This window comes from Oncorhynchus gorbuscha, linkage group LG19 (genome assembly GCF_021184085.1).
Source record: "Oncorhynchus gorbuscha isolate QuinsamMale2020 ecotype Even-year linkage group LG19, OgorEven_v1.0, whole genome shotgun sequence".
In the NCBI taxonomy this organism is placed as follows: Eukaryota; Metazoa; Chordata; class Actinopteri; order Salmoniformes; family Salmonidae; genus Oncorhynchus; species Oncorhynchus gorbuscha.
The window spans coordinates 8,667,509-8,694,819 of NC_060191.1; the positions used below are offsets into that span (position 1 = coordinate 8,667,509).

Below are 27,311 nucleotides of genomic sequence, written 5' to 3' on the forward strand. Positions count from 1 at the left end.
AAAGAGCAGGTGTTCCTAATGTTTTCTACACTGTAGATTTTGTGTCGGTCCATGTCTAATCAGTCATTGTGACAAAGGCTGTGTTTGTAACTTATTCAAACAGTTTAAGGGGCAATCGGCAGTTGTTACAGCCTGAATTCAAAATGGATTAAATGTATAAATTCTCACCCATAATGACATGTTTTAAGAAATGTTTGCCAATTTATTGAAAATTAAATATAGATCTAATTTACATAAGTATTCACAGCCCTGAGTCAATACTTAGCCGTAATCACTGCCAAAGATGCTTCTACAGAGTTTTTCTGGGTACGTCTAAGAGATTTCCACACCGGGATTGTGCAACGTTTGCACACTATTCTTTAAAAAGTTCTTTAAGCTCTGTCAAATTGGTTGTTTATCATTGCTCAACAACCATGTTCAGGTCTTGCCATAGATTTTCAAGTAGAGTTAAGTCAATCCTGTAACAAGGCCACTCAGGGACATTTACTGTCTTCGTGGTAAACCACTCCAGTGTAGATTTGGCCATGTGTTTTAGGTTATTGTCCAACTGAAAGGGAAATTCATCTCCCAGTGTCTGGTAGAAAGCAGATTAAACTAGGTTTTTCTCCAGGATTGTGCATGTGCTCAGCTCTATTCTATTTATTTTTTATCCTGCAAACTCCCCAGTCCTTAACAATTACAAGCATACCCATAACACGATGCAGCCACCACTGCTTGAAAATATGGAGATTGGTACTCGTGTTACATTGATTTTATCCCAAATATAACACTTTGTATTCAGGACAAAAAGTGAATTTGCTTTGTCACATTTTTGTTCAGTATTACTTTAGGGCCGTGTTGCAAGCAGGATGCATGTTTTGAAATATTTTTATTCTGTACAGGCTTCCTTCTTTTCCCTCAATAAGGTTAGTGTAGTGGAGCACCTACAATGTTGTTGATCCATCCTTCATTTTCATGTTAAACACTATTGCACACAGTGAGTCCATGCAACTTACACTGAACACAAAATATAAAAGCAACATGTAAAATGTTGGTTCCGTGTTTTATGAACTGAAATAAAAGATCCCAGAAATGTTATTTATTTCATTTTGTGCACAAATTAGTTTTCATCCCTGATAGTGAGCATTGTTTCTTAGCCAAGATAATCCATCCGTCGGACAGGTGTGGCATATCAAGAAGTTGATTAAACAGCATAATCATTACACAGGTGCCCCTTGTGCTGGGGACAATAAAAGAACACTAAAATGTGCAGTTTTGTCACACAACACAATGACAAAGATGTTTCTCTACAATAAGCTGTCTCCAACATCATCATAGAAAATATGGACCTCCACATCCACCCAGGACCTCCACATCCAGTTTCTTCACCTGTGGGATTGTCGGTGACCAGCCACTCGGACCGCTGATGAAACAGGAGTATTTATGTCTGTAAATTAAGCCCTTTATTGGGGAAAACTCATTCTGATTGGCTGGGCCTTGCTCCCCAGTGGGTGAGCCTATGCCCTGCCAGGCCCACCCATGCCTGTGCCCCTGCCCAGTCATGTGAAATCTGTAGCTTAGGTCCTTATTTATTTAAATTGACTGATTTCTTTATATGAACTGTAACTCTGTAAAAATGTTGCATGTTGCGTTTATATATATTTTTCAGTATTTATGTATATATAGTACCAGTCAAGTTGGGACAACTACTCATTCCAGCATTTTTCTTTATTTTTACTATTTTCTACATTGTAAAATAATAGTGAAGACATCAAAACTATGAAATAACATGGAATCATGTAGTAACCCAAACAGTGTTCAACAAATCCATCCCTCTCCTTCTTGGTCAAATAGCCCTTACACTATATATTATTATATTATATATATGCCATTTAGCAGACGCTTTTATCCAAAGCGACTTACAGTCATGTGTGCATACATTCTACGTATGGGTGGTCCCGGGAATCGAACCCACTACCCTGGCGTTACAAGCGCCATGCTCTACCAACTGAGCTACAGAAGGACCACCCAATTGTGTTTTGGGTCATTGTCCTGTTGGAAAAACAAATGATAGTCCCACTAAGCGCAAACCAGATGGGATGGTGTACCGCTGCAGAATGCTGTGGTAGCCATGCTGATTAAGTGTGCCTTGAATTCTACATAAATCACTGACAGTCACCAGCAAAGCACCATCACACTTCCTCCTCCATGCTTCATGGTGGGAACCACACGAGGAGATCATGTGTTCACATGCTCTGCGTCTCACAAAGACACAGAGGAGTTTTCACAAAAGCTTTCCAGAACTTGCAAACTGCTTTTTATACTGTTCAACATACCTCGTGTCAATTGAAGCATATCCTCAATACTGACAAACTAAACTAATGGTGTTTTCTAAAGCAAGAAATAGACCTCTGAACTTTTCACCTATTACTACCTGTCAGGACACGGAGATTAAGGTTGTCACCTCATAAATATCTGGACATTTTAATTGATGACTGCCTGTCTTTTAAATTGCATATTCAACAACTTACAAAGAATTGAAGATGAAATTGGGATTTTATTTTAGGAATAAGGCCTGTTTTTCTTTTGAAGCTAGAAGGAGGCTAGTATCAGCTACATTTATGCCTTTACTAGACTATGGGGATATTTTATATATGAATGCTTCCGCTCAGTGTTTAAGATCAATTGACACCTTTTACCATGGCACTTTGAGATTTATTTTATACTGCAAAACTCTTACGCACCACTGCACTTTGTATACCAGGGTTGGCTGGCCTTCTCTAGTCACTCATAGGCTCAGGCACTGGTATACTTTTATTTACAAAGCCATTTTGGGTTTACTACCGTTTTATCATCTCCCGTCTGGATTACTGCAACTCGCTGTTGGCTGGGCTCCCTGCCTGTGCCATTAAACCCCTACAACTCATCCAGAACGCCGCAGCCCGTCTGGTGTTCAACCTTCCCAAGTTCTCTCACGTCACCCCGCTCCTCCGCTCTCTCCACTAGCTTCCAGTTGAAGCTCGCATCCGCTACAAGACCATGGTGCTTGCCTACGGAGCTGTGACGGGAACGGCACCTCAGTACCTCCAGGCTCTGATCAGGCCCTACACCCAAACAAGGGCACTGCGTTCATCCACCTCTGGCCTGCTCGCCTCCCTACCACTGAGGAAGTACAGTTCCCGCTCAGCCCAGTCAAAACTGTTCGCTGCTCTGGCCCCCCAATGGTGGAACAAACTCCCTCACGACGCCAGGACAGCGGAGTCAATCACCACCTTCCGGAGACACCTGAAACCCCACCTCTTTAAGGAATACCTAGGATAGGATAAAGTAATCCTTCTCACCCCCCCCCTTAAAAGATTTAGATGCACTATTGTAAAGTGGATGTCTGGATGTCATAAGGTGAATGCACCAATTTGTAAGTCGCTCTGGATAAGAGCGTCTGCTAAATGACGTAAATGTAAATGATTTGGGCATTTTTATTGTTCAGAAATGTGGTGGGTACTCTCTTCGTTCGCTGGACTTTATCCTGTTAACTGTTCCAAATGTCTGAACTGAATTTAGTAAAAGGTCTTTTATGTACTCTGCACCATCGTCTTGGAAGGCCTTACAAAATACTTTTAAACTGGAAGAACTTGTCCCGATTGGTATTTTTAAATCACTGATGAATGATCTTGAGACTGATTCCCTGACCTGTCAATGTTTTTAATTTGCTGTTTTTGATTTTGTTATACTCTTGTGAATTCTATGGTTTTTACTAGATTACTTGTAGTTTTTCATGTTTGTAATTTTTGTAATGACTTGGTGCTGCCATCTTGGCCAGGACGCTCTTGAAAAATAGATTTTAAATCTCAATGAGCCCTTCCTGGTTAAATAAAGGTTACTGTTACGGATACAGGTATCCTGTGTCTGTGTGTATATGTATCTATCCTGTGTTCTTTTCTCTCCTTCTCCCCTCACAGGTGAAAATCATCACTCCCCAATCAGTCAACAATCCAATCATCAATCAGAAGACACACCTCCTCCTGTTTCCTACCCTATCACAGTTCCTTTCCCTCGGTTTAAAAACCGCATCAGTTGTTTGCTCTAGAGCTCAATCTCTCTGTAAATGCCATGTCTGTAGGGCTTTGTGGTTCACTCTCTTTGTGTATTAACCTCTCTTTTGTTTGAGCACCTCCATAGCACTTTGTCATCACCTGTGAGTATTGTTTTGGTTATGGTGTTTGTGTTTGATTCCTGGTGGGAAAAGGAAACCAAGACAAGTCGCCCATGGGCATACACTACCCGTAGGTAGACTTTGTTAAATACACCAGTTCGAACTGGGAGGACCACCCACTGTATTTTTTGTTTAGTTAGCTGTTGTTAAAGTAGGCTAGTCTAACTTGGGTGTTTTTGAATACTTATTGTTTCTTTCCTTGGGTCCAGCTCAGCCCCTTTGCCTGCTCCCCCCATTACTGTGTGTTTTCAAATAAACCTTGAGTTTGACGGTAGATTTCAGTTGTCGTGGTTATTTCGTTCTCACTTTTACTTTGTCACAATTATCATTTGCATGAGTTATGTTACGGGTCTCATTACCATCCCCCCCCCTAGACTGTCGGGCCAAAAGGGATTCGTAACAGTTACATAAATCAAATATAACAATGGTTGGAACCAAAAATCTCAAAGGACTCATCAGACCAAGGACAGATTTACACCGGTCTAATGTCCATTGCTTGTGTTGGCTCAAGCAAGTCTCTTCTTATTGGTGTCCTTTAGTAATGGTATCTTTGCAGCAATTTGACCATGAAGGCCTGATTCACGCAGTCTCCTCTAAACAGTTGATGATGTTGAAACTATTACACTCAACGGAACGACTTGATTAGTGTAGTGTCAACAACGCACCCACTGCCAGCTGGCCTACTTCAGCAGTACTGTATCATTTTAATCATTTTAGTCAATAAGATTCTTGCTACGTAGCTTAACTTTCTGAACATTCGAGACGTGTAGTCCACTTGTCATTCCAATCTCCTTTGCATTAGCGTAGCCTCTTCTGTAGCCTGTCAACTATGTGTCTGTTTATCCCTGTTCTCTCCTCTCTGCACAGACCATACAAACGCTCCTCACCGCGTGGCCGCGGCCACCCTACTCTGGTGGTCCCAGCGCGCACGACCCACGTGGAGTTCCAGGTCTCCGGTAGCCTCTGGAACTGCCAATCTGCGGTCAACAAGGCAGAGTTCATCTCAGCCTATGCCTCCCTCCAGTCGCTTGACTTCTTGGCACTGACGGAAACATGGATCACCACAGACAACACTGCTACTCCTACTGCTCTCTCTTCGTCCGCCCACGTGTTCTCGCACACCCCGAGAGTGTCTGGTCAGCGGGGTGGTGGCACCGGGATCCTCATCTCTCCCAAGTGGTCATTCTCTCTTTCTCCCCTTACCCATCTGTCTATCGCCTCCTTTGAATTCCATGCTGTCACAGTTACTAGCCCTTTCAAGCTTAACATCCTTATCATTTATCGCCCTCCAGGTTCCCTCGGAGAGTTCATCAATGAGCTTGATGCCTTGATAAGCTCCTTTCCTGAGGATGGCTCACCTCTCACAGTTCTGGGTGACTTTAACCTCCCCACGTCTACCTTTGACTCTTTCCTCTCTGCCTCCTTCTTTCCACTCCTCTCCTCTTTTGACCTCACCCTCTCACCTTCCCCCCTACTCACAAGGCAGGCAATACGCTCGACCTCATCTTTACTAGATGCTGTTCTTCCACTAACCTCATTGCAACTCCCCTCCAAGTCTCCGACCACTGCCTTGTATCCTTTTCCCTCTCGCTCTCATCCAACACCTCCCACACTGCCCCTACTCGGATGGTATCGCACCGTCCCAACCTTCGCTCTCTCTCCCCCGCTACTCTCTCCTCTTCCATCCTATCATCTCTTCCCTCCGCTCAAACCTTCTCCCACCTATCTCCTGATTCTGCCTCCTCAACCCTCTCCTCCCTCTCTGCATCCCTTGACTCTCTATGTCCCCTATCCTCCAGGCCGGCTCGGTCCTCCCTCCCGCTCCGTGGCTCGATGACTCATTGCGAGCTCACAGAACAGGGCTCCGGGCAGCCGAGCGGAAATGGAGGAAAACTCGCCTCCCTGCGGACCTGGCATCCTTTCACTCCCTCCTCTCTACATTTTCCTCCTCTGTCTCTGCTGCTAAAGCCACTTTCTACCTCGCTAAATTCCAAGCATCTGCCTCTAACCCTAGGAAGCTCTTTGCCACCTTCTCCTCCCTCCTGAATCCTCCTCCCCCTCCCCCCTCCTCCCTCTCTGCAGATGACTTCGTCAACCATTTTGAAAAGGTCGACGACATCCGATCCTCGTTTGCTAAGTCAAACGACACCGCTGGTTCTGCTCACACTGCCCTACCCTGTGCTCTGACCTCTTTCTCCCCTCTCTCTCCAGATGAAATCTCGCGTCTTGTGACGGCCGGCCGCCCAACAACCTGCCCGCTCGACCCTATCCCCTCCTCTCTTCTCCAGACCATTTCCGGAGACCTTCTCCCTTACCTCACCTCGCTCATCAACTCATCCCTGACCGCTGGCTACGTCCCTTCCGTCTTCAAGAGAGCGAGAGTTGCACCCCTTCTGAAAACCTACACTCGATCCCTCCGATGTCAACAATTACAGACCAGTATCCCTTCTTTCTTTTCTCTCAAACTCTTGAACGTGCCGTCCTTGGCCAGCTCTCCCGCTATCTCTCTCTGAATGACCTTCTTGATCCAAATCAGTCAGGTTTCAAGACTAGTCATTCAACTGAGACTGCTCTCCTCTGTATCACGGAGGCGCTCCGCACTGCCAAAGCTAACTCTCCTCTGCTCTCATCCTTCTAGATCTATCGGCTGCCTTCGATACTGTGAACCATCAGATCCTCCTCTCCACCCTCCGAGTTGGGCATCTCCGGCGCGGCCCACGCTTGGATTGCGTCCTACCTGACAGGTCGCTCCTACCAGGTGGCGTGGCGAGAATCTGTCTCCTCACCACGCGCTCTCACCACTGGTGTCCCCCAGGGCTCTGTTCTTGGCCCTCTCCTATTCTCGCTATACACCAAGTCACTTGGCTCTGTCATAACCTCACATGGTCTCTCTTATCATTGCTATGCAGACGACACACAACTAATCTTCTCCTTTCCCCCTTCTGATGACCAGGTGGCGAATCGCATCTCTGCATGTCTGGCCGACATATCAGTGTGGATGACGGATCACCACCTCAAGCTGAACCTCGGCAAGACGGAGCTGCTCTTCCTCCCGGGAAGGACTGCCCGTTCCATGATCTCGCCATCACGGTTGACAACTCCATTGTGTCCTCCTCCCAGAGCGCCAAGAACCTTGGCGTGATCCTGGACAACACCCTGTCGTTCTCAACCAACATCAAGGCGGTGGCCCGTTCCTGTAGGTTCATGCTCTACAACATCCGCAGAGTACGACCCTGCTTCACACAGGAAGCGGCGCAGGTCCTAATCCAGGCACTTGTCATCTCCCGTCTGGATTACTGCAACTCGCTGTTGGCTGGGCTCCCTGCCTGTGCCATTAAACCCCTTCAACTCATCCAGAACGCCGCAGCCCGTCTGGTGTTCAACCTTCCCAAGTTCTCTCACGTCACCCCGCTCCTCCGTTCTCTCCACTGGCTTCCAGTTGAAGCTCGCATCCGCTACAAGACCATGGTGCTTGCCTACGGAGCTGTGAGGGGAACGGCACCTCAGTACCTCCAGGCTCTGATCAGGCCCTACACCCAAACAAGGGCACTGCGTTCATCCACCTCTGGCCTGCTCGCCTCCCTACCACTGAGGAAGTACAGCTCCCGCTCAGCCCAGTCAAAACTGTTCGCTGCCCTGGCCCCCAAATGGTGGAACAAACTCCCTCACGACGCCAGGACAGCGGAGTCAATCACCACCTTCCGGAGACACCTGAAACCCCACCTCTTTAAGGAATACCTAGGATAGGATAAGTAATCCCTCTCACCCCCCCCCTTAAGTTTTAGATGCACTATTGTTAAGTGACTGTCCCACTGGATGTCATAAGGTGAATGCACCAATTTGTAAGTCGCTCTGGATAAGAGCGTCTGCTAAATGACTTAAATGTAAATGTAAATGAAATGTGTCTGTTAATTGAACTCTGAAGTATTTATTTGGGCTGTAATATGAGGTGCAGTTAACTGTAATGAATTTATCCTCTGCAGCAAAGGTCTTCCATTCCTATGGTGGTCCTCATGAAAGCCAGTTTCATCATAGCGCTTGATGGTTTTTGTGACTGCACTTGAAGAAACTTTCAAAATATTTGACATTTTCTGGATTGACTGACCTCCATGTTTTAAAGTAATGATGGATTGTTTCTCTTTGCTTATTTGAGCTGTTCTGGCCATAATATGGACTTGGTATTTTACTAAATAGGGCTATCTTCTGTATACCAATCCTACCTTGTCACAACACAACTGTTTGGCTCAAATGCATTAATAATGAAATAAATTCCACAAATTAACAATGAAAATGCATTCCAGGTGACTATCTCATGAAGCTGGTTGAGAAAATGCCAAGTGTGCAAAGCTGTCATCAAGGCATAGGATGGCTACTTTGAAGAATCTCAAATATAAAATATATTTGGATTTGTTTAACATGTTTGGTTACTACATGATTCAATGTGTTATTTCATACTTGTGATGTCTTCACTATTATTCTGCAATGTAGAAAATAGTAAGAAAGAACCTTGAATGAGTAGGTGTGTCAACTTTTGACTGGTACTGTAATTCCTGTATTGTATACATGCATTCTGACGAGAGAAATCATAATCAAATGACCAGAAAAGTAGACCCCATCTGCTTAACAGGTGGGATACAGCTTCCATTGCATTGGCAATCTTTAGCCATAACCATTCAGACCTACATTGAGCAGAACAATATCCTTCATATCTTGCCTATTTTAAATGGCAGTTAACATCACAAATATAAAGCGCATCAGTTTCAACGGTATAATGTGCATGGATTACATTTATCGGTGCATTATTGATTAGTCGCAATCAAATTGAAGTACAAAAAGTAGGCTATAGAACAAAGTTATAATATAGAAACGTACATTAAACGACGTTTTTGGTCTGAATAATTATTTAGTTATCAGTATCCCATTATGAGTTTGGTTTTATCCCTCTGACTCCGAGTCTATAGTTGGCAGAATGTTCTAAGATTACAGCAGTCTGCTGCCCAGTTCGTTGGGAGGATTTAGAAAACTCCCCAGAGTGATTGGTTACGTTCCAGTCCGTTAACAGCCACGCTGCGCAGAATATCAGATTTGACGAGTCCATGAGCCACAAAGACGACAAGTAACATGTGCGCGCGACTGGTGATGGAGACCACCTGGAACGCACCCCCCTTTGCTACAGCTGTGCAGCAGCACACATCAACCGAATGCACGATCCGAACAGCATCGTGGCTACAAATAATACGTCTAAAATATTCAAATGAATCGCTATTGAACGAAAGTAGCCCTGGATGACACAAAATACTGTAATAAAGAAAATTACTGATGGTAAGTTTACTAAATATATTATCGTTGTCATTGAACGATGACATTTCAGAATGACATACCTAAATTGTGCGTTCTAACGTTCCTATTTTCCCAATATGTTAATTTGACCTGTTATGCATAATAAGCTGACATTTCACAATTATCTGGAATTATTGTATTGAACGATGTCTGAGTAACATTAACGAATCACATTATAGTGTGTTGTTAGCCAGGCTAGCTAGTTGGCAAGCTAGCTGGCTTTTGTTCACTAACGCTTTCTTGGACATCATCAATGCATGTTTTTTTGTTTTTGTTTTGCTAGGTAATTTTGTTATCAACTACACACGGCACATAGACGTTTTTGTTAGCTAGCTGTAGTTTAAAAGCATTCGTTTGGTCGCTCATTTTTGGAACTAGTTAGCTAATGCAATGGTTGATTGTATGGCTAACATTAGCTGGCTAACGTTACGTCTGCCATTGTCGAATTGAATTGCACGACCAAAAGCTTAGTTTGATTGTTAGGTACAACATGTACTTCTCCAAACGTTTATATAATTAGCAAACGTTCACCAATATGGCGTGAAGCGCTGTTTTGCTACAACAACAAATGTGATTACAATCATGCATGCTTTTTTTCTATTTTAGCGCGCTCTTGTCAGGTGCAAAGTTTTAGGATAGTCAATACATTTTACAAGATTGTGTGATGCAAGGGAACATGTGTTGATATGCAGTAAATCCGATGCTTGTGGTTTATTTCTTTATCGGGGCCCAGCGTTTTTCTTGATAAATATCCTAAAATAATGCTTTAGCCCTACACAATCGCTCCATGTAGCATATACTGCCTAACATGCTGACCAGACCGGACACGTCGCGTGCTTCACAAAATAAATGTAGAAATCTATGTTATTCAAGTATTGCTCCAAGCCTCTGCGATGCCAAGGGCTAAAATAGAACTCCTTTCTATTTCTGACGCAGATCGTGCTGAAAGTCCTGCCTCTCCCATCTCCTCGTTGGTTTATAGAAGCAGGTACCCACGTGCAGTCTCCTCATTGATTATACCCACATGGGTGATTGAAAGACGAACTGTTTTGCTGGTTGTGGTAATAATATGAAAGTTTGGATGCAATCACCATATAATTTCAAAGATGAAAAAGCCTGGAAGGAGGAGAGATGACTAGAAATGTTTCGGTTGGCCGTTTTATGTGTGGAGTAATTGTCGGAGTAGAGGACCTTGTGCCTCCTATAGCTGGCTGGCTGCGGCTGGCAAGCTAACTAAATAGGACACATTAGCTAGCACGTGCAAGCTAACTAACTAAAATGCCATACATGTTTAATGCTTTTCGACCTGTCCCCAAATTAATGTCATTGGTTCAGAGTTTGTTTAGATTTTTTTAAACAACGTGTTGTGATCGCGTTTGGTGTAGGGGGACAAACTAAATCAAATCAAATTTATTTGTCACATACACATGGTTAGCAGATGTTAATGAGAGTGTAGCGAAATGCTTGTGCTTCTAGTTCTGACAATGCAGTAATAACCAACGAGTAATCTAACCTAACAATTCCAAAACTACAACTTATACACACAAGTGTAAAGGGATAAAGAATATGTACATAAAGATATATGAATGAGTGATGGTACAGAATGGCATAGGCAAGATGCAGTAGATGGTATCGAGTACAGTATATACATATGAGATGAGTAATGTAGGGTATGTAAACATTATATTAAGTAGCATTGTTTAAAGTGGCTAGTGATATATTTTCCATCAATTCCCATTATTAAAGTGGCTGGAGTTGAGTCCGTGTGTTGGCAGCAGCCACTAATTTTTATTTTATTTAAATTTTACCTTTATTTAATTAGGCAAGTCAGATAAGAACACATTCTTATTTTCAATGACGGCCTGGGAACAGTGGGTTAACTGCCTGTTCAGGGGCAGAACGACAGCTCGGGGGTTTGAACTCGCAACCTTCCGGTTACTAGTCCAACGCTCTAACCACTAGGCTACCCTGCCGCCCCACAAATGTCAGTGGTGGCTGTTTAACAGTCTGATGGCCCTGAGATAGAAGCTGTTTTTCAGTCTCTCGGTCCCTGCTTTGATGCACCTGTACTGACCTCGCCTTCTGGATGGTAGCAGGGTGAACAGGCAGTGGCTCGGGTGGTTGTTGTCCTTGATCTCTATGGCCTTCCTGTGACATCGGGTGGTGTAGGTGTCCTGGAGGGCAGGTAGTTTGCCCCCGGTGATGCGTTGTGCAGACCTCACTACCCTCTGGAGAGCCTTACGGTTGTGGGAGGAGCAGTTGCCGTACCAGGCGGTGATACAGCCCGACAGGATGCTCTTGGTTGTGCATCTGTAGAAGTTTGTGAGTGCTTTTGGTGACAAGCTGAATTTCTTCAGCCTCCTGAGGTTGAAGAGGCGCTGCTGCGCCTTCTTCACAACGCTGTCTGTGTGGGTGGACCAATTCAGTTTGTCTGTGATGTGTACGCCGAGGAACTTAACTTACTACCCTCTCCACTACTGTCCCATTGATGTGGATAGGGGGGTGCTCCCTCTGCTTTAGTCCTGAAGTCCACAATCATCTCCTTTGTTTTGTTGACGTTGAGTGTGGCTATTTTCCTGACACCACACTCCGAGGGCCCTCACCTCCTCCCTGTAGTCAGTCTCGTCGTTGTTGGTAATCAAGCCTACCACTGTAGTGTCGTCCGCAAAATTGATGATTGAGTTGGAGGCGTGCATGGACACTCAGTCATGGGTGAACAGGGAGTACAGGAGAGGGCTCAGAATGCACCCTTGTGGGGCCCCAGTGTTGAGGATCAGCGGGGTGGAGATGTTGTTACCTACCCATACCTGCCTATCAGGAAGTCCAGTACCCAGTTGCACAGGGCGGGGTCGAGACCCAGGGCCTCGAGCTTGATGACGAGTTTGGAGGGTACTATGGTGTTAAATGTTGAGCTGTAGTCGATGAACAGCATTCTCACATAGGTATTCCTCTTGTCCAGATGGGTTAGGGCATTGTGGTTAAGATTGCATCGTCTGTGGACCTATTTGGGTGGTAAGCAAATTGGAGTGGGTGTCAGGTAGGGTGGAGGTGATATGGACCTTGACTAGTCTCTCATAGCACTTCATGATGACGGAAGTGAGTGCTACGGGGGCGGTAGTCGTTTAGCTCAGTTACCTTAGCTTTCTTGGGAACAGCAGACTGGGAAAAGGATTGATTGAATATGTCTGTAAACACACCAGCCAGCTGGTCTGCGCATGCTCTGAGGATGCGGCTGGGGATACCGTCTGGGCCTGCAGCCTTGCGAGGGTTAACACGTTTAAATGTTTTCCTCACGTTGGCTGCAGTGAAGGAGAGTCCGCAGGTTTTGGTTGTCAGTAGCACTGTATTTTCCTCAAAGCGGGCAAAAAAGTTATTTAGTCACGGACATCCTGGTCCGTGACGAGGCTAGTTTTCCTTTTGTAATCCGTGATTGACTGTAGACCCTGCCACATACCTCTTGTGTCTGAGCCGTTGAATTGTGACTCTACTTTGTCAGCTATACTGACGCTTAGCTTGTTTGCCTTGCGGAGGGAATAGCTGCACTGTTTGTATTCGGTCATGTTTCCGGTCACTTTTCCCTGGTTAAAAGCAGTGGTTCGCGCTTTCAGTTTCACGTGAATGCTGCCATCAATCCACGGTTTCTGGTTTGGGAATGTTTTAATCGTTGCTATGGGAACGGCATCATCAATGCACTTTCTAATGAACTTGCTCGCCGAATCAGCTTATTCATCAATGTTGTTGTTGGACGCAATGCGGAACATACCCCAGTCCGCGTGATCAAAGGAGTCTTGAAGCGTGGAATCAGATTGGTCGGACCAGCGTTGAACAGACCTGAGCGCGGGAGCTTCTTGTTTTAGTTTCTGTCTGTAGGCAGGAAGCAACAAAATGGAGTCGTGGTCAGCTTTCCCGAAAGGAGGGCGGGGGAGGGCCTTATATGCGTCGCGGAAGTTAGAATAGCAATGATCCAAGGTCTTACAAGCCCTGGTTGCGCAATCGATATGCTGATACAATTTAGGGAGTCTTGTTTTCAGATTAGCCTTGTTAATATCCCTAGCTACAATGAATGCAGCCTCAGGACATGTGGTTTCCAGTTTGTAAAGAGTAAAATAAAGTTTGTTCAGGGCCATCGATGTGTCTGGTTGGGGGGGAATATATACGGCTGTGATTATAATCGAAGAGAATTCCCTTGGTAGATAATGCGGACGACATTTGATTGTGAGGAATTCTAAATCAGTTGAACAGAAGGACTTGAGTTCCTGTATGTTGTGGTCACACCACGTCTCGTTAATTATAAGGCATACACCCCCGCCCTTCTTACCAGAAAGATCGGCGCGATGCTTGAAGAAACCAGCTGGCTACACCGATTCTGTTAGCGTCTCTCGAGTGAGCCATGTTTCCGTGAAGCAAAGAACTTTAGTCTCTGATGTCTCTCTGGAATGCTACCCATGCTCAGATTTCAACCTTGTTGTGTGCGATGTGCCCGTCTCGGGATCCTGACCAGAAGACCGCTACGTTTCCCTCTTTTACGACGTCTTTGTTTAGGGTCGCAGGCTGGGATCCATTCCGTTGTCCTGGTTGGAAGGCAGAACACAGGATCCGCTTCGGGAAAGTCATATTCCTGGTCGTACTGATGGTGAGTTGACGTTGCCCTTATATTCAGTAGTTCTTCCTGACTGTATGTAATGAAACCTGAGATTACCGTTGGTACCAATGTAAGATATAACATGTAAAAAAACAAAAACTGCATAGTTTCCTAGGAACGCTAAGCGAGGCGGCCATCTCTGTCGGCGCCGGATTAAATGTATGGCACGGTGGCGCAAGCGTGCAGCCGGTTTGGGTTCCATTTAAGCAATTTGTCCATTTACACTAACGTTCAAAAATTCGGGGTCACTTAGAAATGTTTTTGTTTTTGAAAGAAAAGCTCATTTTTGTCCATTAAAATATAAAATTATCAGAAATGGTGTGTAGACATTGTTAATGTTGTAAATGACTATTGTAGCTTGAATCAGCAGATTTTTAATGGAATATCTACATAGGCCCATTATCAGCAACCAACACTCCTGTGTTCCAATGGCACGTTGTGTTAGCTAAACCAAGTTTATCATTGTAAAAGGCTAATTGATCATTAGAAAACCCTTTTGCAATTATGTTAGCACAGCTGAAAGCTGTGGTGCTGATTAAAGCAGCAATACAACTGGCCTTTAGACTAGTTGAGTATCTGGAGCATCCGCATTTGTGGGTTCGATTACAGGCTGAAAATGGCCAGAAACAAAGAACTTTCCTCTGAAACGCATCAGTCTATTCTTGTTCTGAGAAATTATGGCTATTCCATGCGAGAAATTGCCAAGAAACTGAAGATCTTGTACAACTCCGTTCACAGACCAATGCAAACTGGCTCTAACCAGAATAGAAAGAGGAGTGGGAGGCCCCGGTGCACAACTGAGCAAGAGGACAAGTACATTAGTGTCTAGTTTGAGAAACAGACACCTCACAAGTCCTCAACTGGCAGCTTCATTAAATAGTACCCACAAAACACCAGTCTCAACGTCAACAGTGAAGAGGCGACTCCGGGATGGAAACCATGTTTGACTCCGTTCCATTGATTCCATTCCAGCCAATACAATGGGAATGTCCTGCTATACCTCCTCCCACCAGCCAACACTGGTGGAAACGAATCTAACCCGCTGGCTCCTGAAGCCCGTCCCCATTAGCTCCCCGAGTCTAGCTAACTGAGCAGTTTTAGAAGAAAACAGATGATATGAATAAACACCACTGCTAGCCCTCCTCGTTGTTGGGCGTGGATTCATATTTACATTTTATGGTCAAATTCATTGAAATTGGTTACTGTTGGTTTCAGATCCAAGGCAAGAAATTGTCTGCCATGTTTTGGTAAGGGCTCAGAGTGATGTCACGCACTGTCGATACTCGTGAATATTCATGAAATTGCCTCGTGCATCTGGAAATGTTGTTTTATCGCCCCCAACGTGCTAGGTGGATATCAGGTGTTAAGAGGGTATTAATAATGCTTTTTATTAATTGATGTAAATACCAGTCAATGTGCTCAACCTTCAAAGGCAAATATACGTCATAGGCTAATATATCCTCAAGCTGCTTGGCAAATGGTGTCGGGTTTGTGTTTCTATTTTTACTCACGCAAAAAAACGTGAGGTCCTCATAAGCAATGTTACTTCAAGTGTTTTTTGTCACGGAGCAAATTTCAGGTCTGCAGAGCGCAAACTTGAACGTTGTGGAAATAATGTGCAACGTCCAGAGCGTGTTTACTGTGAACACAGGCTGTACCCCCTTTAAATTAAAGGTAAGTGGTCAGGTAGGCTACTGTGGCTATTTGATAATGTAGCCTACCATCAAACATAATGGAGAAAATGCATCTCTTAACATTTTAGATGGAAATAGCTGTTCTATCATTCAGCCAACAGTAGCAGCCAATGTGTGGTGTTCAATGTAGGCCTGCATTCCATGAGACCTTTGTAAAAAAACATGCAGGGTGTAACATTAACCTGTTTATCCACTTGGCCATCAGACAAAGAGGTGACTGAAACTGTTGTTTGAGGTAAGAAACCACTTTACAAAATAAAATGCATCATTATTCCCATAACATTTTTTTATGCGAATCAGACATGCTACCCTCTGCCTATTGGCTACTTAGCCTGTCTGAAAATACGACACTCCCTTTTGAAAACAAAAAAAGCTCTTTACCAAACTCACTTTTCTAAGACGGCTAGACATGCACGCACACATGTTGTGCTCTTGTAGGAAGCAGTCAATCCCCTTTGCTGACTGCAAATTATCTATAACTTTAAACAATGCTACCTTATATAATGTTACTTACCCTACATTATTCATCTCATATGCATATGTATATACTGTACTCTACATCATCGACTGCATCCTTATGTAATACATGTATCACTAGCCACTTTAACTATGCCACTTTGTTTACTTTGTCTACACACTCATCTCATATGTATATACTGTACTCGATACCATCTACTGTAGGCTGCTCTGTACCATCACTCATTCATATATCCTTATGTACATATTCCTTATCCCCTTACACTGTGTATAAGACAGTAGTTTTGGAATTGTTAGTTAGATTACTTGTTGGTTATCACTGCATTGTCGGAACTAGAAGCACAAGCATTTCGCAACACTCGCATTAACATCTGCTAACCATGTGTATGTGACAAATAAAATTTGATTTGATTTGAACTGAGCTAATAACTCACTAACTAGCAAAGGACATGAACAAAGACTACCTCAAGATCGCGCCTTCTTGAAGACAAAGTTACAAAGCTGATGAGCATCGCAAGCTGCTCCAAAGAGTTGGACAGTTTTGACTTTGCAACAGCAGCTGTTGAATTTAAGCTGGTTAAGTTTTGCTGCTACTGCAGATAAATTAGAGGCAAATTGTGTTAGTCAAGCCTAGTTCTAGCAGTTCTGTTGCCGCCCTAGGCAAGGTCAACATATGCCACCCTCTGTGTCATGTATTGTATAAAGATTTGGAATGGATTGATAGATTACAGTAGAGTAATGTGTATCACATGCAATTTGTGCATTTCACTTAAGATTTTTCAGTAGCACTTGGAAACTTAACATGGCCAACTATTCACATTGGAGAGTTGCAATCACAGCCAATAGTATATAGGAAACTGTTATCAATAAGCCACCTATATCAGATGACACGAGTCACGATGCCACGATAGTTACAAAAAAACATTTACATCATCCAGTGGAACTGTAAGAAGAGTTAGGTGTACACTGAATAAAAATATAAATGCAACATGCAACAATTACAAATATTTTACTGAGTCGCCGTTCATATTAGGATCAGTCAATTTAAATAAATTCATTAGGCCCTAACGCCCAAGTCTATGAATTTCACTTCACATGACTGGGAATATAGATATGCATCGGTTAGTCAGATACATTTATTTATTTATTTATTTTTTAAGTAGGCCGTGGATCAGAAGACCAGTCAGTATCTGGTGTGACCATTTGCCTTATGCAGCGAGACACATCTCCTTGGCAAGGAGTTGATTAAGCTGTTGATTGTGGAAGTCTGTCCCTCTCCTCTTCAATGGCTGTGTGAAATGCTGGATTTTGGTGGCAACTGGAACATGCTGTCGGTCCAAAGCATCCCAAACATGCTCAATGGGTGCCATGTCTGGTCAGTATGCAGGGTTGCACATTTTGGGGTATATTCAGAGGTGGAAACTTTGTGGGAATTAACCGGAATATATGGGAATAAATGGAAATATGCAAATTAATATTAATGCTATTTAAATGTTTTTTTGCATTGGATATATTTACCATAGCATATGGAGACAAATGTTCATCTTATCTTATCATAGGTAGACATAATTGCAAATAATTAAATGTTTCAAATAGAAAAAAACAACAATTTAGTGACGAACTGAACTTTAATAAAATGAGTTGACTAATCACATGGGATGATTTCACTGAACAACAAAAGGGAATATTGAATGATCCCCAATGATCCATCGCATCTCCCAAAAACGTTTTCAATCATACGTCTGTAAAATTATGGTCTAAACTAAAGCTTTGGTCGTCTTCCTCTCAGGCTTCCATGTCTTCTCCCTGGACCTCCTCAATGTCCACCTCTTGAACATCAGACTCAGGCCTCATCTTCACTGTCACTTTCCAACCTTGTTGAGGATGGCTTGTTGTCAGGCCCTAAAAGCCTAAAATTTGCCCGGATGGCCACCAATTTTTCAACTCTTGTATTGGTCAGCCTGTTGCCTGCTTTTGTGTCTGTTCCCAAACAAGACCAGTTGCGCTCTGAGGCGGCGGCTGACGGGATTCGGAGCATGATCGAGGCAACAGGGAAAGTGCCTCAGATCCACAAAGTCCTTTCCACCAGGTGGCTGATTAGATATGTTGGCACGACTGCCATATTGGATATCCATCCCAAAGCCCTTACTTAGAAGTGTCCTGTGCCAGACTTCCAAGAACCTCGCCCTCATCCAGGCCAACGTGGCGAGTCACAGTAGTGACGACACCATAGGCCTTGTTGATCTCTGCACCAGACAGGATACTCTTGCCAGCATACTTGGGGTCCAACATGTACGCTGCGGCGTGTTTGGGCTTCAGGCAGAAGTCTTCACCATTTTTGATGTATTTCAGAACTGCAGTTTCCTCTGCTTGGAGCAACAGTGAAGTGGGCAGGGCAGTACTGATTTATTCTCTTACATCTGCAAGCAGTCTGAACATCAGAAAGGATGGCATTGTTTCCCTCAATCTGTGCAATGGCTACTGCTATAGGTTTCAGGCTGCTTACCACTCTCTCCCAAATGCATAATCCAAGAGGATACTCTTGATGGGGCTGTCCATATCGGCAGACTGATATGGCCATTTGTTGGAGAGACTCCCTCCCCTCCAGGAGACTGTCAAACATGATGACAACACCACCCCAACAGGTGTTGCTGGGCAGCGTCAATGTGGTGCCCTTATTTTTCTCACTTTGCTTTGTGAGGTAGATTGATGCAATAACTTGACCCTTCACATACCTAACCATTTCGTTGTCTCTCTTGTAGAGTGCATCAATTGTTTTCCGTGCAATTATGCCCTTGAGGAGCAGATTCAGTGCAGGAGCAGCACAGCCTATGGATGTGATGTGAGGGTAGGACACCTCCACTTTAGTCCAAGCTGCCTTAATGTTTGCAGCATTGTCTGTCACCAGTGCAAATACCTTCTGTGGTCCAAGGTCATTGATGACTGCCTTCAACTCATCTGCAATGTAGAGACTGGTGTGTCTGTTGTCCCTTGTGTCTGTGCTGTTGTAGAATACTGGTTGAGGGGTGTAGATGTAGTTAATTATTCCTTTCTTTAATTTTCTTGATCTTCACTTGAACTTGGCATGAAGCAAATGAGTAGATAAAGCATGTCTGGTTGGAGGGGTGTATGCTGGGCGAAGAACATTCAGAAATCTCTTCCAATACACATTACCTGTGAGCATCAGAGGTGAACCAGTTGCATACATAGCTCGAGCAAGACATTCATCAGCATTTCTCTGACTGCGTTCCTCCAGTGAGTCAAAAAATACTTCTGATATCCATAAGCTGTTGCTATCTGTCTCATCATTTTGACCCCAAATAGAAGTAGATGGTCTTTTGTCAGAGGGAACTTTATGAGGGAACTTTATGCACTTGGCCAGATGATTCTGTGTTTTTTTTGCATTCTTCACACATGATTTGGCAGTTTTTGCAAATGTACACAGCTTTTCCTTCTACATTAGCTGCAGCGAAATGTATCCACATACCAGATTGTGCCCAAGGCATTTTCCTGTAAAGATTAGAAAGAAATGAGTAAAAAAATAATACAAAGATTAGAAAGAAATGAGTAAAAAAATAATACAATTCCATGTATAGATAAATAGTTTAGCAGTTAGATTAAACAACTCCTTTGTAAGATAAATGTTTTAAAATGAAACGTGTATGGAGACAAGTTAGCAGGCTCAATCAAGCTAAAACCCATATGGTAGCAGAAACTAACTAGCAGAAATTGTTAACAAGTTAGAAATTATATAAAACACACTTTGCTGTAGGCTACTATTTACGAGCTTACATTGTTATTATTTTTATGCCATATAAAATATTTTCACCCCACCTGGTATTGTAATCAAAACTTACCAGAAAGCTTGTAGTCCTTGGCTCAGAAAGTATAGTAGTGTGGGCTCAATAGCATCTCATTAGTGTGCAAGGTCTTGAGAATCAGCTGTACATGTGATGGAAGAATGCACTATTCATGAAGACGTTTGCATGCAATTAAATTCCATTGAATTGGGGATAGTTTAACCAAAATATGCCACAAGACCTAGAATTGCCTTGTGTATCCCACAAAAAGGTTCACTGTTATTAACAAATTTTTGGGGGATGAATTTAAGCAAAATTCCCGGAATTATTCCGGGAATAATACCGGGCAGACTGTACTGTCTGACTGTCTTGTACCACAATGCTTGGCCTTCAGGGAAGCACCTCATCCCCTAAAATGTATCGCTGTGTGGCTTGTTCAGCTACCTTTACTGGATTGGCATCCTTGTTGGTGCACCAAGCTTCTCATGCTGTTCAATATGACAAGCAACCACCACAATCAGAGCAAGGGGAACCACTACTTCAAGGTCTCAGAGCAAGTGACGTCACCGATTGAAACGCTATTAGCGCGCACCACCGCTAACTAGCTAGCCATTTCACATCTGTTACACAGAGAATTTGTTTTAGCTTCTCATGCTATTCTACACATTTTTCCTTGAGGCAGAGAATTTAGTTGTTTTTGAAGCCATTTTCCTGTAATTCTAAACATTTTTGCAGTGGAGCCTCGCAGGGGTGCGTCCTATGCCACTGATCCAGTATTTATACATGAATCACATCCTATTAGTAACTTGAAATTAAAGTTGTACTGAGTCTCATTTTCACCTCATGTATTACCTGATTTACTGAACAGAAGGCTCATCTCAATAGGTGGCCCAGGTATCCTCACGACATCAGTGTAGCTGAAGTGTTATGGTGTGTACCTACAGTATATTATATCATCATTGCTGAAATTGTGGAGGTGCCTGAGCATATGGAATTACAAATAAGAATGTAGGCTAGGTCATTTGGTAAATCGTTTCAGAAATTGTGTATATACCTTATCTGTAGATTCACATATTACATTGTTTGAGGATATACTTTTCTCATATATTCCTGACAAATGTGTTTTCTTTATTTTTCAGGAAACTGACAGCTGAGGACACCTGAGCCCCCCTTTGTACTGTGACGGTCTTGTACCACAATGCTTGGCCTTCAGGGAAGCACCTCATCCCCTAAAATGTATCGCTGTGTGGCTTGTTCAGCCACCTTTACTGGATTGGCATCCTTGTTGGTGCACCAAGCTTCTCATGCAGTTCAATATGACAAGCAACCACCACAATCTGAGAAGCAGCCTCTCTGCACTCACTGTGGTGAAGTGCTTTCAAACAAGGAGCTCCAAGACCAGCACTTCTGCAAAGCACTACCTGAGACCCCGGCTCCCTCTCTTTTTATCTGTGATTGTGGGGATGAGTTTCAGAACTTTAATGAAATGCTGGAGCATAAAAGATCTCATGTCTCAACCCCCCAGCAGCAGACCCCGACGACTGATGCCAGATATTTGAGCCAAGACGAATGTAGTCTGGTTGAACCTGCCCAACCAGTCTCCCCTCAGCCAACCCTTAGCCAAACCATTTTGGGCCTCATTCCCCCCTCTCACCCCTCACCCCTATCTCCTGTCATTCCTAGTTCAATTCTCCCACAACTTAATAGCACATCCATCGCTCCTGAAGTCTATACAAATAAGGGGTTTATTGCCCTAACCAGACCTCCAGAGCTGAACAACCTCCCTCCAGGTGCAAGTGAGCAGGAATTACAGCCTGATGGGCTTGACCAACCTGAGAACATCTCTACTGCACAGGAACCCTCACCACAGTCTGTCCAGGATGAGACTGCTGAGGATGCAGACTGTCCCGTTACAAGCAGTGCAACTTCAGAAGATGCCGGCGCACCTAAAAATGAGACGATAATGAAGCTGATAGCAAATGCCTACATGAAACGTTATCAACCTGCTCAACACTACCCATTAAGACACAAGAGACTTGTGTTCCCCAAAAGAGAGCTTATACCAGTGGAGGTGATGTCACAATCCAAACAAACAGCAGCATCCACACCAGGGCCCTCTATTGGCCAGTTAAGACACCTGCTTACAAACTCTGGTGCAAAGACAATAGCCCGTCCATCTGGCATCATATCTTTGACTCAGACCTTCTGCCCTGTAGTAGTTCTTGAGACCCGCCAAAAGCTTATTGATTCTAGAAATAGGACCACACAGGGGAGATATCAATGTGGCCGCTGCCGAAGTGTTTTTCAGGACTTGGACAGCTTGACAGTGCATCATGCCTTACACAGGAAGGAGATAGTGAAGTGTTGTCGTCACTGTAAACAACTGATGATTGGAAAACCACCCCTTCCAGACAACCACATCTGTCCCCTGGCTCCCCACCATCTTACCTCAGTGGGGAGTAAATGCCACTCTATCAAAAAGACTGCATTATTCCAGAAGCAAAAGAAGCAACAACCACAAAGAATCTTCCAAAGTGTTAAAGCTAGGACGCCTTACTTTTGTCAAGTGTGCAAGCACAGCTATGCCCGTAGGTATAATCTCAATGTGCACAAGTGTCAGGGGCCACCCCATCCTCTTCAGCATGCCTCCAACTCTGCCCTGTACAAAAATACTGCATTTGGGTTAAACATTAAAGCAAGGGAGCCTGTCACAGGCGTCAACCAGAGGCCTCTAATCTCCAAAACTGTCGGTGTGGGCACTCGTCAGATAAAGGAGGAGGTGATTTCTGCAGAGTCAAGGCCACATCCTCAGTTTCCTGATTTACTCTGGTCTGGTTCACCTAAAAGCTTCTCATCCTTCTATCCCAAAGTTTCAACGCATGTAACACCAGAAGAAATTGATTCAGGATCTGCAACACTACAGCAAGGAGATGGTGAAGGGGACAACGCAGCAAGTAGTTTTAAACAAGAAGGTAAAGATGGAGAATGGACAATGCCTTTAGATGATTCTGAGATTGACGTGCTGATTGAGGCAGTAGATGCAGAAGACGACGATGATTTAATGCTACAAGAACCTATTTCTCAGGGTCATGTCAAATCCACAAAGGATGGCGTGCCTTATTTCATAAAAGATGGTGCTAGACGTTTTCCCTGCTATAGATGTCAGAAAACATACAGTCGAGGGTGCACATTAAAAAAGCATCAAAGACTGTGTGGAAATAGATCATTTTTGCCACAATCTACCTTCCGGACGGTAGCACAGAAAGTCAACAAGGGTCAATTCCAATTCGATTGCTATGTCTGTGGGAGGAGCTTTAACCGCAAAGATAACATGCTGATTCATAGGAAGAAGTGCCAGTTAAGTAGAACCGTGGCCAAGAATGATAATGGACTTTTACAACGGGGCTTATCAGCAGCCCAGGCACCACAACGTCTTGTGGCACAAAGTAGTAAAAATCTGGGGGATAATGGGGCAAATTGGGGTATTATGTCATTGCCCAATGTTCTCCCCAGGAGAGTGACATGTGAGTGTGGGGCAGGCTTCACTAGCCCACGGCTCCTCCTGGAGCATTTGCAAAAGCATGCGCAGGAGTCCTATACCTGCCCCACATGCGGTGAGACACTGAGTTCCTGGGCAGACTATGAAGTCCACCTACAAGTGCACATGCAGCCTCAGCACCAGATGTATGGGGGAATGCAACAGCAGAGCTCTCCACCTCTACTGCTTAGGTTTCCACAGCAGCCGCGTCAATGTCGGCAGCCCCTGCCAAAGCAGCGACATGCGCCTCTGCAACACTCTCTGCCAGCACAGCGCCCTCAGCCAAATCAACAACCTCTGCGGAAGCCTAGGAAGCCACAGCCACGCTGTGTGTGCATACGATGCAGCAACACCTTTTGCAGTCGCGGCGCGCTGCTAAAGCACCTCTCCTGGAATCGGTGTAAAGGTGACAGAGGAGCTATTTCAGCAAAGGCAAACCACTGTTCCCGCTGCAGCATGGACTTCCCCAATGGCCTCAGTCTCAAGTTTCACCAGCTAAATGGAATGTGCAAGCCTGCCTTCAAGCCCATGCGTTGCCCTGTGTGCGTGCGCTGGTTTGGCACTGTGGAGGGACTCCAGAAACACCTGCAAACACACGACCAGACCAACTCATTTCGCTGCCTCATCTGCCAGCGCCTGTATCCCAGCCTACGGTCACTGAAAGACCACCGCAGAAAGGTCCATTGCATTTTGTCTGGAGACACAGAGCAAGTTACACAATGAGAATGAATACTCTGAAAATCATAATCCAACAGAACATATGAACAATGATTTTAGAAAGATTGGTTATTGATTTGAGGGATTAACTTTGTCTTGTGTAACCATATATAATCACTATTGTACTATACTACTTTGATTCTATTTTCACTGTCTATCAATAGACTCTTCTTGCTCACTTGAACCTATTTTAATGGTCATAGTTGTAATTGTTGTATTGTGCTGTAAAATGCAATGATAAAATGTAAAATGCAATGATGTTTTTAGCTTGTTCTTTAAGGGATACTTTGGGATTTTGGTAATGAAATCCTTTATCAACTGCTCCACTATGAAGGAAGTTCGAGGTAGTTACCGTAGACTTCGTCATTGTGCTAATGCTAGTTAGCAACTTCCTCCAAACTGCACGCAGAGACATAAAAATGGTATGGACAAGTTCATCTGACTCTGGGAAGTAGATTAAGGGCTTTGTTGCCAAAATCCTGAAGTATACCTTTAACTCTTCAACCATTATTAAAATGTACCACTTATTGTTCAACTGCTATTTTAGGTTGTGCAAAAACGTTGATGGTTATATCTTAGTGTGGTAGCTGTCAGTGCATTGTGGAGAAAACAAATAAGTGAATATACACTACAAAGTATGTGCACACCTGCTCGACGAACTCCTCATTCCCAAATCATGGGCATTAATATGAAGTTGGTCACCCCCCCCTTTGCTGCTATAACAGAATGCACCCTTCTGGGAAGGCTTTTGTGTAGATGTTGGAACATTGCTGAGGGGAATTGCTTCCATTCAGCCACGAGCATTAGTGAGGTCGGGCACTGATGTTGGGCGATTAGACCTGGCCCGCTGTCAGCCTTCCCATTTATCCCAAAGGTGTTCAATGGGGTTGAGGTCAGGGCTCTGCAGTCCAGTCAAGTTCTTCTACACCGATGTCGACCAACCATTTCTGTATGGACCTTGCTTTGTGCACGGGGGCATTGTCATACTGAAACAGGCAAGGGCCTTACCAAACTGTTGACGCAAAGTTGGAAGCCCAGAATCGTCTAGAATGTCATTGTGTGCTATAGTGTTGATTTCCCTTCTTTGGAACAAAGGGGCCTAGCCCGAAACATAAAAAAACAGCCTCAGACCATTATTCTTCCTCCACCAAACTTTAGTTGCCACTATGCATTGGGGCAGGTAGCGTTCTCCTGGCATCCACCAAACCAAGATTCGTCTGTCGGGCTGCTAGATGGTGAAGCGTGATTCATCACACCAGAGAATACGTTTCCATTGCTCCAATGGCGGAGAGTTTTACACCACTCCAGCCGATGCTCGGCATGGCGCATGGTGATCTTAGGCTTGTGTCCGGCTGCTCGGCCATGGAAGCCCATTTCATGACGCTCCCGACTAACAGTTATTGTGTTGATGTTCCAAACTGCCTCTGGAAGCTCGGTCGTGAGTGTTGCAACTGAGGACAGGCTTCTTTTCTCCCATCCGAACTCACAGAACGGAACCGGAGTGCGATGTTTCCACTTCACAATAAATGCACTTACAATTGACCAGGGCAGCTCTAACGGCAGACATTTTACTTACTGACTTGTTCGAAATGTGGTATCCTATGACGGTCCTGTTGAAAGTCACTGAGCTCTTCTGTAAGGCCATTCTACTGCCAATGTTTGTCTACTCTATGGAGATTGCATGGCTGTATGCTCAATTGTATACACCTGTCAGCAACGGTGTGGCTGAAATAGCCAAATCCACTAATTTGAAGGGATGTCCATACTTGTGTGTGTGTGTATATATATAATTTGAGCACTTCCATCAAAACAGAAATGTAGTGTGTGTTGATCCTTGTTTTAATAAAGACCCATTCATAGATGAAAGATTTGAGTTGATTGTTGTTAATACTAACCGGGTTTCCAACCATTTTGTGTATGAATTACCTGGCGCAGTAATTTACTCATGACAGGCCTGATGGAAATGTCTAAGTAAAATGTCCAAATGTCGACAAAAGAAAATATGCCACACAAGAATGCAATGGAAACCTATTGAATGTTAAATGTATTTAGTACATGCAAACTTAAGCAAAAATGCTTTTCATGTGGGGTCCTATTAGTTTGTTGCCCAAACTGTTTGTTTGGTAGAACGCTACCAAACAAACTGCACGTCGACCTTACCAACTTCAGACGAGTCTCGACACCTGTGGCGTTTGTGAGAGTATCCCCTTTCCTACCAAACAAACTGCACGTCGACCTTACCAACTTCAGACGAGTCTCGACACCTGTGGCGTTTGTGAGAGTATCCCCTTTCCATAGAGTGATCACAATAGTTTTTTTTAGGTCAAACGTTCAGACTCTAAAGAAGTTTTTGTGAGAAGACCGGTTTATGGGTTGTCTCGGATGCGGAAGTATGACACTGGGGGATGCGGTGGATTCAGATGCATCCAATGCAACAAAAAAAAACTTGTTTAAAATGACTTGTGATGGGGATTTTTTTTTTAAATGATTAATGCAACGGTGCGTCAATCGACGCTAGGGGGCTAATGTCCGTTTTTTTTGTGCCACCGTTTAAGAAGGTGATAAAGGCTATACTATTTACAGAATCTTATTTTAAAGGCTTGTACTATTTGGTGAAATGGAAATGGGTCACAGGAGGCACTGACTGGTTAGCCATTAAGGCATAAAACGTAGTTTTTAGGATTGCATGTGTGATAAATATGTTGATAATTGAGCATTTTTCCAATATTTGCTTTCTTAGCGTTGTGCAAACCATCATGATCTCGCGAATGTACATTCTTTGTTGCGAAACGGAATTTAAAAATAGGTTTGTATTAGGCTAGCTCCCCTCTTCCCTTCATTCATTACCAGACTCAACCAGAGATACTGGATATAATGACACGATGCTTGTCTCCGCCTTGACAATGGGATT

General features: G+C 43.9%; 1 protein-coding gene across 3 annotated transcripts; it reads left to right on the forward strand.

Annotated features, from left to right (window-relative positions):
• The first annotated feature begins 9,327 nt into the window (after positions 1–9,327).
• LOC124005365 (zinc finger protein Xfin-like) lies at positions 9,328–26,261 on the forward strand. Of its 3 annotated transcripts, none has more exons than XM_046314545.1 (3): positions 9,328–9,514; positions 10,469–10,520; positions 21,285–26,261. In XM_046314545.1, exon 3 carries the CDS (start codon positions 21,344–21,346, stop codon positions 24,404–24,406), a length of 3,063 nt encoding a protein of 1,020 aa, XP_046170501.1. In that variant the 5' UTR covers positions 9,328–9,514; positions 10,469–10,520; positions 21,285–21,343; the 3' UTR covers positions 24,407–26,261. The 3 variants fall into 3 exon arrangements, with proteins under 3 accessions (XP_046170501.1, XP_046170500.1, XP_046170499.1); XM_046314544.1 differs by lacking the exon at positions 10,469–10,520 and adding an exon at positions 14,075–14,165; XM_046314543.1 differs by lacking the exon at positions 10,469–10,520.
• Positions 26,262–27,311: the final 1,050 nt, after the last annotated feature.

Excerpts from the sequence above, each read along its gene's own strand:
- LOC124005365 (XM_046314545.1), top strand. The coding sequence starts at position 21,344 with ATGCTTGGCCTTCAGGGAAGCACCTCATCCCCTAAAATGTATCGCTGT.